This window comes from Lepisma saccharinum, chromosome 16 (assembly GCF_977018435.1).
Source record: "Lepisma saccharinum chromosome 16, izLepSacc3.1, whole genome shotgun sequence".
NCBI lineage: Eukaryota > Metazoa > Arthropoda > Insecta > Zygentoma > Lepismatidae > Lepisma > Lepisma saccharinum.
This window is the reverse complement of record NC_139244.1, coordinates 38,979,076-38,993,479: the sequence shown is the minus strand read 5'-3', so window position 1 is coordinate 38,993,479 and position 14,404 is coordinate 38,979,076. Positions and strand designations below refer to the sequence as shown.

General features: G+C 37.0%; 1 protein-coding gene across 2 annotated transcripts in view; it reads left to right on the top strand.

Annotated features, from left to right (window-relative positions):
- GABA-B-R2 (gamma-aminobutyric acid type B receptor subunit 2) overlaps positions 1-14,404 on the top strand; it is a 330,120-nt gene that overhangs the window by 269,409 nt on the left and 46,307 nt on the right. For both annotated transcript variants that reach the window (XM_083138018.1, XM_083138017.1), the window contains exon 11: positions 13,611-13,796. In XM_083138018.1, coding sequence (XP_082994144.1) covers positions 13,611-13,796 — 186 coding nt within the window. The remainder of the gene's footprint in view (positions 1-13,610; positions 13,797-14,404) is intronic.

Sequence of the window (14,404 nt, the reverse complement as noted above, 5' to 3'; positions counted from 1 at the left end):
CATCAATTATTGGCCTTTTCATGTTTATTTATTTATATTTCAATGTCTAGAAAATTGTTGATTTTATTTCTATATTTGCCACTATTGGGTGTTCTTGTCATATCAATTGTGACAAACCCATAACTGTCCTGGTTCCAGCACCTGCTGCAAAATTTAGAAAAATCATTGTAGCTCAAGTCCCCACCTACATATTCATCATGTATGTGTTTGAGGTTGGTATGGTCTTGATGAAACACACATATAAAATTGCTGTTGTCCCGGATCAGTTGCTTGGGTATTTTTGAAAAAGTCTGTGCCAGGTATAAGCAATCAATGTTTTTGTGCCGCCCCTGTGTAAAGAAATTTCTAACCTTGTTTTGATTATCCAATATAATGTCATCAAACACAACAACAGAATTATCGAGACATTCATCAAGTGGCTTAACATCTGGTTCAAAAGTGGCTATATCCAATCCATCATATAGCTTCATCAGCTGCTGATATTTTAATTGTTCCAAGCTCTTAGAGAAAACATACAAGTGCCTGTTTTTCCAGTCTAACCAGTTGGGTGCCAATAAAAAATTATCAACCATTAGTGTAGTTTTACCACAAGCAGATGGCCCAACAATAAGACACCTAATATTATCAGGCAGCAAGTTGCCATTTCTCTTATTCTGTTGTTCAGGTTCTGGCAGTCTTTTTATAACATCCCAGGTGTTCATATTATTATTTTGTTTGCATCGATCCAGCTGTGTTCTGGGAGTCCTAGCCATTTGACAAGTAACTTGTTGCCTTTTCTGCGGATGATTTTTTCTATGAGATATGTGTCAGGCTGTTTAGTTTTGCTGAGTTCTTCTTCATAGAATCTGCCTTTGAGAATTTCTCCTCGGTGATCTTTTATTATATATGTGTTAAGGGTTCCGGGTTTAATTTGAAGCACTGTAAATAATTCAGTGCTCCAGTTTCTTGTAAAGCCTCTTTTGAATAAGTGCTTATATTTGCTGATTCTTACTTGATCACCCACCCTGAATTTGGCCTTTCTTGTTGTTGGCTGGTATCTAGGATAATAAACAGTGCTGATCAATTTTTGCTCATCAGATGAAGTTACTTCAGAGGGTTTCATGTTGATTGTGGAATGGACCGAGTTGTTATATTTATGTAGAAGTTCTGGAAGAATATTAATCCATTTATAATTACCTTGAAGTGTAAATTGTTTATACATAAGATTTTTTAGGGTTCTGTTGAATCTCTCTACAATTGAGGCTTTGAGATCACTGTAACTCGAATAATGTTGTATTGCCTGGCTTTTAATAAATTGTTGAAACACTGAATTATAAAATTCTTTGCCATTATCTGTTTGCAAATAGCGCGGTGATCTTCCACTCTGATTGATGATTGTCGTGAAGGCTTCTGTAACACATGTTCCAGTCTTGGATTTGAGTGGCACAGCCCAGGCAAATTTTGAAAATGTATCTATCACAGTGAGTAGATACTTGTAGCCCTTGTTGATTTTGTCTAAGTTTTTCAACTGTCCACTTGCCATTTCAATCAAGTCGCTCTGCCATAAATCATCTATGCCCTTTGTGACTACTGGGAGTCTCTTAAAATTATGTCTGGCCTGTCTGTGTAATTCATCAACAATAATTTTTCTAGACATAATATGAAAACAAGAATATTGCAACTATGGGGTGTTCAGCAGCTGATACTGCAGGATTTTCTAAATATAATTTGTCCCCTATTTGTATTTTAAATTCCAGAGAGCCATCATCTTCAACATAGGCTGTTTCTAATGTATTGGGATCTGTAAAATCCTCTAACTCTACACTGGTGATTTTTACTTTGTTGTCAGCATTTGTTATTGATAAGGTGGGGTAGTGGTGTGCCTGTGGTTGAAGCCAATATTTGATCTTGATTGGTCTCAATGTGCCCCCAACAAAAAATTGGTAATAAAATTGTGCAGGGGATAGCATATATATTTTGCCACCTGGTGTAAATGGTGAATCATATTCTTTGTTGGGGATGCTGTACAATTCAAGAATTACTGTATGTTTTGGATTCTCGATTATGCCTGTTATTTCCTTTTCTGCTGTAAGCAATCTGCTTGTTACAGATTCAAGGTGCTCATTGATGGTCCTAACAACATCATCATGGCCTGGCTTGATTTTTATGTCCACAATAAGTTTCTTGTATTGTTGCACAATCTCTTGAAGCTGGGTGGCAAAAACAGACAGAGCATTTGCTTGATTGGATTCCATGGTCCCTAGCTGTTGCTTGATATTAGCTACAATTTGTTGCAAATTTTCAACAACTGCCAATTTTGAATTTTGAGCAGTAAGATCATGGACCTGTCTTCTGATATCCTCAAACAGGGCATGCAATTCATTAATATGTTGATTGGTTGGTAGAGTGGCCACTGTCTGAGTGAGATGTTTGATCTCTGCTTGGTTATTCTTGATATCTTCTGATTTCAATATCCTATTCACTGCTCTCTTAATATTTTTAAGTTCCTGTGATGTGGGAAGATTTGATACTGTATTTTGCAAAGATTCAAGTGCCAATTTTACATTGTTTAATTCAGAAGCATCAGCCACATTTTGCATAGCATTTTGGAACAGGGCTATATCTGCCTGAGTGGGTGTGGATTGTTGTAAAATTTCAAGTTTTGTTTGAATATCATCAATCAAATGATGAAAATGAGATAGTTCAGATTCAGTGTTGAGGTTTTCAAGCTTTGTGATCTGTTCCTGGACACTGACAAGTGTATCTACAATCCCAGGCAGGCGAGATTCTAGTACATTTGCCAAATCACTTTGCACTGCTGCTATTGTACCCTCAAGATGGGTTATGGTACTTTGAATTTTTCCAAAATCTTCATATGTTTCAAGTTGCAGCTTAATATTGGCAACACTCCGAGTTATTGCATTCAAAGCATCAGAAGATGGCAAATTGTTCATAAAATTTTCAAGTGTCTCAATTTTTTCTTTAACCTCGGCTATGGCATTGTGTAGAGGATCCAGGTTAGGTATTTGGAGTGATTGAATCTGTTCTTTCAGAGTGGAAATCACTAGATCAAAATCTTCTTGTGATTTTATGCTTTTGACAATTGTTTGGAGCTGTGTCTGGACATTATTTATCTGCTCTTCCAATTGTTGTTTCAATTGCTCAGAGTTGGTGGCCTGGGTCTTAAATTTGGCTTGAAGAGCTGCTACAGCCTCTTCTAAACTTTGAAAATTATCCAATGTCGCCAGATCAGTATATTTCTGAAGCAGCAATTTGAGTTCAGAATCAATTTTAAGAAGAGGGTCCATGCATTGTGATTGCAAATTTGTAATTTCTAATTGAAGACTGGCATTGAGTGTGGTTTGTAAAGCTTGTAAATCACTTCTTAATTTCTTGACTCTGACATCAAGCATCAGAATCTCATCACTGTGATCTTCATGTCTTGTATGGCCAAATATATCATTAGGCATTTTTGTTTTAGTGGTTATTTATTATAGAGTATCTGATTCTTAATTCTATAAAAAAGGGTATAAGATTGTCATAGGATCCAGGGACCTCAATATATAAGCAGTCACCAGCAGAAACAGTATAAACAGTGCCAGAAACCATGTTTGAGTGCTTAATTCTATAAATATTTCTCCCTACTGAAATCTTGACATCACCCTAAGGGGTTGTAATAAATTGCAATTGCCCACCTACAGGTAATTGGTAATGATTTAAATTATTGTTAAATATGTACAATATTTTACCTGTTTCATCATCAACATCTGTAAGTATGCTGTTCAGATGAATAATTAACAAGCCACTCAGTTTAGACAGCATATCAGAAGAGGGTTGTGGTGTCGGCAGCTCCATAATAGCCTGTTTTTTGAACCCAAATAAGTTCATAGGCATGTTTATTTATTTCAAATCATGCTCTGTAATTGGGCATTGATTCCCATTTTTCAAATCACAATGCCCCCATGGTAGAGTATGTATGCCACATGATAAAATGCATCTCTTATCATCATGTGGGTCCAGGGCCACTTTTCTTACAATATTTGAAGTCAATAAGTGATCCACACTCTGAATTCTGGATTCTGATGTTTTGATTAAATTCTGGGATTTGATGCAATTTTTATAATCTTCAAATTCAAGATCTTTTTCCACAGTTACTTTGCCAATGCCCTTGGCCTTTTTGGCAGCAACACCACTACATGTTTTAAAACTGTACACCTTGGCACTTAACCCAGCAAATTCCACAATAACATCACCAAGTGTCTCATCTTTTAACTTGCCAGGCACCTTTTTGTTGTGGGGTTGAATTATTGTATGTTCACTGGTATCAAAATATTTAAACAATTCAGGCTGTGACATATCTTGATAAACATCTTCTGTTTTAATATCAGGAATAAAACTATCCGTGTCCATGTACATCAATTTTATATTATCACCATAAGGTTTCAACACATCATAATACAATATTAACATATGTAATTTGGCCAATTCCAATATCACAGCCCCTACATAAATAGGTTTATCAAACTTAATTTTTGTTTTTTTCATGTTGAAAAGTGCCATATTTTCATCATAAATTCTTCTATAATTGAAATTAGGCTTTGCAACCAATTTTTTGCTCGGGCTGGGGTCAGTAATTATTTTAACATCGGTATGTTTTCTGACATTTTCAATAGTTTTGCCATACACAGAATTAACCATCAATTTAAACAAGCCCTTATCAAATTGGCTCTTTGCAGATGTTCGAAGCTCCGTGTTTGTATCAATGTATGGTTTCAACCATTCTGAGTGCCTGAACCTCAAAACTTTGCCAACTTTGGTCACTTGAACACCATGTTTCATCAGGAACTGGAGGTTTTTGTAATATGTGACATATCCCTGTTTCGGCTCCAGAGTCATCATGAGCTTCTTCTGTTTAGAGCCAGGTGAGCACTTAACCTCGGGAGTTGGGGGCAGATCAGAAAATTTATTGTGCAAATCTTCAGGAATTGTCAGATTAACCTCTAAGAAGAGGCCATAGTCACTGTCATCAAAATCCTTAAGATCTTCAATATTGAAATCTTCAACCCATTCAAGCCCTGCATATGGCAATTTATCCATCATAGCGTGACCATAGAGGCTGTTTGCATCTACATACACTATATAATTTGATGGCCGTGCTGGATCATAATCAGGCATATATTTGTTATTTGCTCTGGCATATCTCTGAGAACATTGCACCATCCCCCCTCTTATACATTCCTCCATAAACAGATACTTATTTTGATCGTGGATCAGATCCAAATGCATTTTAGTGTTCAAAAACGTTGCAGACCATGCTAGGCCCGGAGCACTGTAAAAATACATTGGATCCAGCTTATAATTTTGCATAGAAGATTTTCTGAATGCCTGCAGTATATCAGCTAAGAGGGTGACATCAAGTTTCAAATATGCCTTGTGATAATCACCAAATGTCTTGCATTTGAAATTGTTCCACATCAACTGAGCATGGTGATAATCTTCATCAGTGATTCCAGATCCTCTGATTTTGCTGTAAAACTCTTGTTGTGGTGGCAAAGAACATTCATCAAATTTAGAAAAATCTGTAACATAGTCATATGGATATACACCCTTCCGCCTAATTAATTTCAGGTCCTGATTTGGAAACAAGGCACTTGTGATTTTGAATTGATCATCAGATAATTGATTTGCCAGTGTAGCCAGGCTAGCAGATAAAATTCTGTAAGAATCAAGAAATCTTATGTGAATAGGAACACCATTAACTTTAATTATCTTGCTAATAGATATATATTTCTCATCATTTTCAGCTAAAATATTTAAATTCTGCTTGTCAAACCCCTCGTACCTGATCAGATGATGGAAATCATAATTGGATGCTCCATGGCAAAATATGGGGACAAATCTTGGTCTCTTGATCTTAATATTACAGCTATTACACAGGGCCATTTTAAATTTACCATCTGTATGAGAATGGTGTTTCACCTTGATATTTGTATCTGAAAATTCAGAATCACATACCGGGCATTTTTCTGCATTGTTGAAATCTTCAATCTGTTCCTCTGTTAAAGGCAACATGGGTTTTGATTTTAATAAGATGTTAGATGCTATGTCACGGCACTCATTTTCTATTCTATGTGCAAATATTTTGATGGCATTTGGTCCCATGTATAAGTGTGGTTCACTAGCTACACCATCCCGTATAACTATATAACAAAAACTGGAAGGTTCATGTAGCTGGTATGGTGTAATTGAAGATTCTTCAGGATCTGGATTGCAGAATGCAAGAGATTTGAGGTTCGATTCAAAATCACAGACAATATATGCGGGGTGTTCCAACAAGGCTTCAAACTTTTTGAATTTGCAATTTTCACTTGGATTGGGCATCACCATATGAACAGGTTTATGGTTGCCACAGTATTTTAGATGCTCAATTAACTTGTTTTTGGCAATTTCTGCATTCTCTTCCCGAACACCTTTCACCATTTTTTGACCATAAAATACAGTTAAGCATCTTCTGCACAACTTGAATATTGTATTGGATTTGTCTAGTTGTGTTCTCACTAAAGCTTCAAGACTGTGTATCAGAGTGTAATGATATGTGCTATCCCCTTCAATTAAGAGCAGATCAATCGGAATAGCAGATTCATCATCAATTGTACTGATTCTGAGAGGTTCTATCGGGCAATTGCCAGTGGAACAAATAAATACATTAATAGATAATTGTTTGCCATTGATATGCCTGGCCTTTTTTTCAAATTTATCAATATTCTGAACAGACATTGGATATTCTAAACCCTCCATTGCATCGTCAAAATCATGTTCATGTTGTTTGTAATAACTTATTCTCTGAGGATTCCTTGAAACTGGATACAAAGCAGCTAATATACACCACAAAAAGCATTTCTGGTCGGTATTTTCAATATTGACCACGGCTCTTCTGTTTTTAATATTATCAGGTAATGGCAGATATGTAGAACCTTGTAATGGAGTGAATTCAGAAATATTAACATATAACTTGTGCGGAGAGCCGCATAGGCTCCATCCTGACTCTTTTGCTGCAAATTCAGAGTGTTTGATATTTAATTGATCTATCAAATTGCCTATTATTTTGTCTGAATTTGTATTTGAATATACCGGTGCAGTTTCTGTTATGTGGGGCTGTGTAAATTTTGTACCATTTGGCTTCTTATATTGTGTAAACAATTTGAGGGAGAGCTTATAAGAGCCATTTTGTGCATTAAGAATTGCCTGCAGATCAGAATTTATACTGTTCAAAAAATTCTCAATGCCACATCTTGGCTCTGATACAAACCGATAATCCCTAAGTTGGGCATTAAAACTGCTATGGATGGGTTCATAGCGTGGCTGCTTTGCTGCTCTGGCATTAAGAGGTGCTTCATGCCTTCTTTTCAGACCAGATGTGGATGGTTGTGTTGATGATTGTGCAGAGCAAGTATTTTTATGTGTATATGTGAAGTATTGCATGCTGTATTTTCTATTGCATTTGGGGCAAATTTTTGTGGGAGTTCTGTATTTGTCTGGGTTACAAATCTTTTGGTGTCTGGCCCAATTAGAGTTAAATATATTTTTATTGCACTGATTACAATATTTTTGATTCGGCATTTTTGCTGTTGTTTATTATATACAATTTCCTGGGTTTCAATTCAAAACTTTATACTGAATAAAAAATATCAGTTGGGTTCAGCTGTGTGCTTTGTGTGTGTGTGTATATGTGTGTAGGTGTGTATGTGTGTATGTGTGTTAATATTTTTGGCTTTGGTATTTATATAAAATTTCCTGGGTTTTAAATCTAATCTCTATGCTTATTATGACAGGTTGTAAAGCCAATAGCTTACAAGTGGAAAAAAAGAATAAATATTCATTCACACTGACCCAGCACAAATACCTGCACAAACATGCAGGACATGGGACAAATATAAGCTTGACTCTAAATATGAGTGGATTACAACAAATATCAGATTTTATATTGTTCAATATGAATATTTAAACCAAACAGGCCTGTAAGTATGAGAAGCACTGTATCAACACATCTGTTCTCCTCAGTCACTCTCACAATACTGGCTGATGCAATACTCGGGAATTTCTGTAAGTACTGGCACTGAGGAGAAACATGCAAAGCAAAAATCAATACTACCGTCTCGGGAATTGTACACACTGACACAGAGGAGAAACATGCAAACATATAATATAAAAAATAAGAGTGTCACGGAGCAATTCTAGAGGGACTCTGCATATTGCATTGTTTTAATATTAGATAAGCAAATTGAACCTGGTATCCAATTAAACTTAAACCAGAAGTAAATATGTGTGTATATGTATGGGTTTTTGCTTAATTTCTGGTATGGCCAAAAATATATCAATTTTTGACAAATTTATGGACAAAAATCTGGCTGATGCAACTTTTGTAAGTATGCGCAAATCAATCTGAGGGAGCTCTTCCTTTCTGAAAAATTCCCGAGGGCATTTTTACAAAAATCTTGGATTAGGCAGGGTTCCACACTAGAGCAAAAAGCTCATATGGCCATGTTGAGCTTGTTTTAAGTATAGCCAAACCTGCTTGAGGGGTGCTCTTCCTTTCGTGAGTTTATAATACAGTCAATACCACTACTGCTTTTCTTTATTGTATTGCAATTTATTTAATTTTTACAATTTTGAAAGTAAAATTGATTAGAATTGTTCAGTTAAACGAGGCCGGATTACGACCGGACCCATACACACTTCGGAGAGTTTTCACGTGCTCTTCTACATTGCTCTCACAATTTCAGATTCTCCATAGTAATCTTAATCGAAGTCACCCTTTTTTCAAAATTTGACACACAAAAGTATCGAATCCATGGTCGGTGACCTTTTTTAATGCCATTTTTCATAAGTGTAGAACAAACTTTTCGCACGTGCGCGTGGAAGGTAACAGAGGCAATGCACCGCACCAGATGGTCGATTATTATCACCAACAATCATTGTTATTTCCAACAACTGATCGCACCTACTAATAAAGCTCATTACAGAGAAAGATTATGCAATAGTGCTTGAAAATTTTCGCAACAATACCAACATAACAACAAAAAGAAAATCACTCTGGGGGTGGTGCACCATCCCATGAGAAATACAACAATAACTTTTACTTTTTCTTAAGCACTTAGGCTTAGAGCCTGTATGGTATGTCTCTGATTTGACGTATTCATTCAAATTATAACGTTTAACTATAATTTAAAGCCAGATAGAACAGAATGTTTTAATTTTCTGCCCCCCCAAAAAAATTAGCCTTTTCCATCTTTTGGTCTCACTTCTATTATCTACATTTTTCGTATCATCCCCATGGGACGCGAGGCCCATGCGGTCACCCACTTCGCGCAACCCCTTGCTACGCCACTGTCTGCATTGTATTGGTATCTGTATTGGTGACTCGTGTTGTGTTACACACTTGAAATATTGAGTGTCGTTATTATATTTTTAAAAAAAACTTTTATTGTGATAAGTTTTCGTTCAGTAATTTCCAAATGACGCATTTCTAATCGTTTGTGAGAGATTTTGAAAAGGAATTTGTATTTATGTTGCGTTACGTCAAAGCTATCGAATGTGACTTTTTTTTTACTAAGATCCAATCAGTATAGTTTATGGGGATATGGATCTACCTGGATCCATCGCAGGAAAGAGGCTTGATTTTCGGTTCTGAGACAAGAAAGAGAACTCTAGAATATTTGTGGTTCCAAGTTTATTTCAACGAACGAATAGCATGTTTAGGCCTGTTATGAGTGTGCAGGAGATATACCTGGAATAAATAAGGAATTGATGAGTTTCCTTCTGATAAACCATGTCTTTAGAGGGATTATTGTAGCCCGTTTCGAGAATGGTTGTTCTACCAAAAGTGAAAAGGGTTGTTACTTATGAGCAGGGGAATTAGAAAGTAGCGCCAAAGCTGATAATAGCACCTTCAAGTAAGAATCGAGTCGGTCTGCAAGCCCACACTGGCTGGCGAAAGAAGCTAGCTGGGACGACGCCTAGAATGTCTTCCTCTGATAAAGCCCTTCGCTCCAATTCACCACCGGCCGCTTAATCCCCTACGTCATACGTTTCCCGAAATGCATTGCGAAAAGGAAAATATTGTGATTTAGCTGAACAAACGCAGAACGAGCTGGATTAAAGCGGTGTTTAATACCAGCTCGAGGGATCCGTGAGTTTCTCTTCTTCTTCTACCTTACCCCGGCCCTGTAAAGTTAATTTTCAGTTAGGTCGTCGGAGGGAGCTGGTTGCCCGCCTGTAATTTCCTTCCTTTAATTAAAACGGATAATTTAGCACAGCGTGCGTCACAGACACATTTCTTTTCGTCTTCCTTTTCTTTTTTCTCTTTCTCTTTCCCCCAAGCGAATTTTCTCTTCCGAAGACAACAGGGGGCGTTAATGTAGTCCCTAGGTGCGGATGAATATTATTTATTCGCGTGTTGACGGGTAGATTTGCTCCTGCGAGGATATTATGCTTGCTTTTGAACGTTGCTTTTACTTGGAAGTATTTTCGGTTGCTTCGCTGGTGTGCTGTTTAGAAAATGATTTCAACAGCTCCAGAACTTTATCAAGATGTCTGTAACATTGTGCGAATTAAGCTTTTTGCTTTGGGGAGGGAGGGATGCCACTCAGTGGAGTATTTCTGATTTCATTTCGGTTTTTTTTTTTGAGGGGGGTATGGAAATATGTTCATGTTGCCAGTCACATATTGCCTGGTGGTTCTAACTACCTTAGAGCATCGGTTCTAACCTAGTCATTAAATCTTATGATAGCATTTAAAGTTAATTTAGAAAAACCTAGTACATATATTTACACTCTAGGAAAGCCCAAACTCCACACAAAACAGCTATAGATGGTGTTAAAGGCGGCGCTACTGCTGAGCATGCACACTCATCTGGTCCCCCTCGAACATCTGACGGTTCTATGGACGTTAATATGAAACGGCGAAGTGGAGATTCTTTTACAAGGAAAGGGGTGCCAGATGTACTGCATATGGTTGCACAGTTCGATAAGGAACTAATTTATTGAGTCAAGTATCACGTCATAGGTTTGTGAAGACAAAGAATAAATAAATGAAAACTTGTATGTTCGAACATACCTTTAAATATTATTTGATGAAATCTATGAACACCTTCTCGTCACAAAACAAATACATGTGGTTTAGTCTTAATTAAATCACCATTTTATTGTGAATCAATCAGAACTACGAATTATATTTCGTTTGTAGCCTACTTCTGTATGATCAAGCTTATGAGATTATGTAAGGTTGTAGAAAAGATAGACGTGTAATTAGTGGTGCCATCTACCCTCGGGTTTGAAAATGTACAATGTAAGTCGAACTATCGTTGAACACTTTAAACGAATAACAGCACTTTTGTTATTTTTAAAAGAAGAATCGTTGCTTTTTAATAATCTGCACTGCAGTTGCTCATCCAAAGGATACAACAATTCACTACTTCATGGTTAAACTTGAACAAATACTTTTCTTGACTATCGTCAGTCAGTGGCGCTATCGTCGCAGAACTGATGAAAACAAGTGTTCATTTCTTACTTCGTATACTTCTGAACGGTACTGCAAAGAACGGGGTCTGACCTAAACCGGAAGTTCCGGGTGAACCAATGTTTATGTTTACATTTTTAACACGGTCTATTGAAGTAGTAAACCGAAAACTTGACCAAATTTCTATCGCCAACTTACCTAAAAGCTTCTTGTAAACTTTAAATCATGTAAAAGGTCAGCAGTATGCCATGGAAACATTAATGGAATACAGCCTGCTGTTGGCTCGTGAGTTGTTCAGTTGCAAAATGTTGTTCTTTCTTAATTCACAAGGCTGCATACTATCCAACAAGGAAATCTATCAGAACTGAACCATTAATGGACACGAATGTTTTTTTCAGTTACATAGTTAAGAAATGGTATACTGCATGCTTTCAATTTCATTTTATTTGAGCGGGTATAAAAACATCCTTGGCAAGGATAAAAATAATTGTCTTTGCCGGGGATAATTTTTTCTGGGGGAGAATCCCCGACATCCCCCCCGATAATTCTCACACTGGAATCATTTTAATTATTGTAAGAGTAATAGTTGCATTGATATTAATTGTGGGACATTTATTACATGTATTCTACTAAAAAAACTTTGTGGGCCAATGCATGCCAAGCTTATTTTGATTGGATGACGCATAGTCAGCGTATAGAATCCCATCGCCGCTTTTACACCAAGGTCCTCCTGACACTGGGCCAACACTGACAATTGAGGACCAAATTCGAGAACACCATGTTTTCGTATTCCACCACTTAATCCAAATAATAACTAACTAACTAACTCTCTAGCCTTCTTAAACCCGAAGGTTCATGGCTGCAGCAACACAGGCCTTCCATCTGTCCCTATCTTGAGCAAGATATTTATACTCTTTTCCATCCCTACAGATTTCCTTTAGGTCCATCTCAACGTTGTCCCTCCATCTTCGTCTTGGCCTTCCTACAGGTCGAAACAATAGTTTTATGATTTTTGAAAATTCCAGAAATGAGATTTTTATGTGAGAGGTGGTAGAACATACACCTGATGACTACCCCCCCTCCCGTCTAACTTTCAAAGCTTTTCATTCATTGAAGTATGTAAAAGTTAATATCAAAATTGCATAACCATGTATTTCAACATATTAAAGGTGTGGAGTAAAATACATATTTAGTCCCATGTGTAATCACTAATCTTGTCGATTAAGTAGAGGAGTCTCCCCAAGGTCATAATAAAAACATTAGTAATAGTTTGGTAACAACACTAGTTATATTTATTATTAATTTATAATTATTATACTTATTAATTTTTAATAATAATAATATCATATTTACCATCAACGGCCTGACCTCCCCTACAAAGTTTCTGGTGACGTCCATGATGTGTGTGTTTTCCTACCTCCACACATCGCAATATGTGTATTGTGCCATGGATATCTATTATAATAAGGGTGGAGAAAGTATGTACGAGGGCTGGACATAAGTAATGTGGGAGACGGTTTCCCACACGCGGGGGCATCGAATACCATCCGCCTCATCAGGTGTGAGTCGGGCACGTTTCACGGCGATGGCAATTTCTTCTCAGTCCGAAACCGTTGGCAGCGTGTTGTGGACGTTCTGGGGCACTACTTTGAGGGTTCATAGAGTGCTTTGTTTGCGCCTCCTTTGTTTTTGTACTGACATTGTACTGACAATGTAGCCTTGTGACTGACTAATACACGCATGTAGAAGGAAGTCTTTTTTTAATGTTCTTTTTTTGGGGGGGGGGGCACTTCCCTACTAACTCCTGGTAAAGATGGCCTTCTTTGTTCATGCATTTTCCAATTCCATAAAGTGTCCTCTTCCATTTGTATATTTGGAATTTTTGTACCGGTCCTGCATTCTCGCGAAAAAAAAATAATTGCCTCGTATTTTCTGTTTACACCTGAATTCGGCAAAGGGTCCCACCCTCCCCCCGAAAAAGAAAACGTTTTAATACCAAAATGCTTTCGCCGCTCTCCGTCACTGGCCCTTGGTGCTTATAACTTCTTGAAACATGTACACATCACGTGACCGTCTCTGTAGGGATGGCCTAACGTTCAGTTTCTTATCGGCAGCTCATCGAACTGAAGCGCAACCCACAAGGTTCTATTGAGAAGAGAATGAGGGCCACCCTCCGCCCTATGGGCCCTAAAGGTCGCCGCGACTCGAACGGCTCGGAACTGGAGGAGAAGCTCAAGGACGCGAAAGCCATGAATCAAAAGTTCAGGAGGCAGCTCAAGGAGAAGGAAGCGGAGATCCAGGTAATATTCTGTGTTGGTGCGAAATCACTGAAGACTGGTGAAGAGGGACGAAGATCTTAATCTCTACACCCACAGATATATATATATATATATATATATATATATATATATATATATATATATATATATATATGTGTGTGTGTGTGTGTGTGTGTGTGTGTGATAAAAGGAAGGAGGGCCACAAGGGCTAAAAATAAAAAGTGAAAGAGGAGAGAGGAGAGAGGAAACACTCACCGGACGCACAAAAACTTCAAATTTTCGTGATGGTATGTCACATCTTCAGGAGTAGAGAAACGTCTCTACTCCTGAAGATGTGACATACCATCACGAAAATTTGAAGTTTATCTGCGTCCGGTGAATGTTTCCTCTCTCCTCTTTCACTTATATATATATAATGTTATTAAATATAAAAGTAAATTACTAAATATTTAAAATTACATTATTATTATTATTAATTACTTGCAAAAGAATTAATTTGTTACTTGTGTATATATGTCAGATATTTATGAAGTAGCAAGTTCCTTTCTTAAATTACAAGATAGTTGAAATAATTTTATTATGTATAAGTTTTTGTTTAGTCTTTAATATCTATTAATCTAATTCGGTTA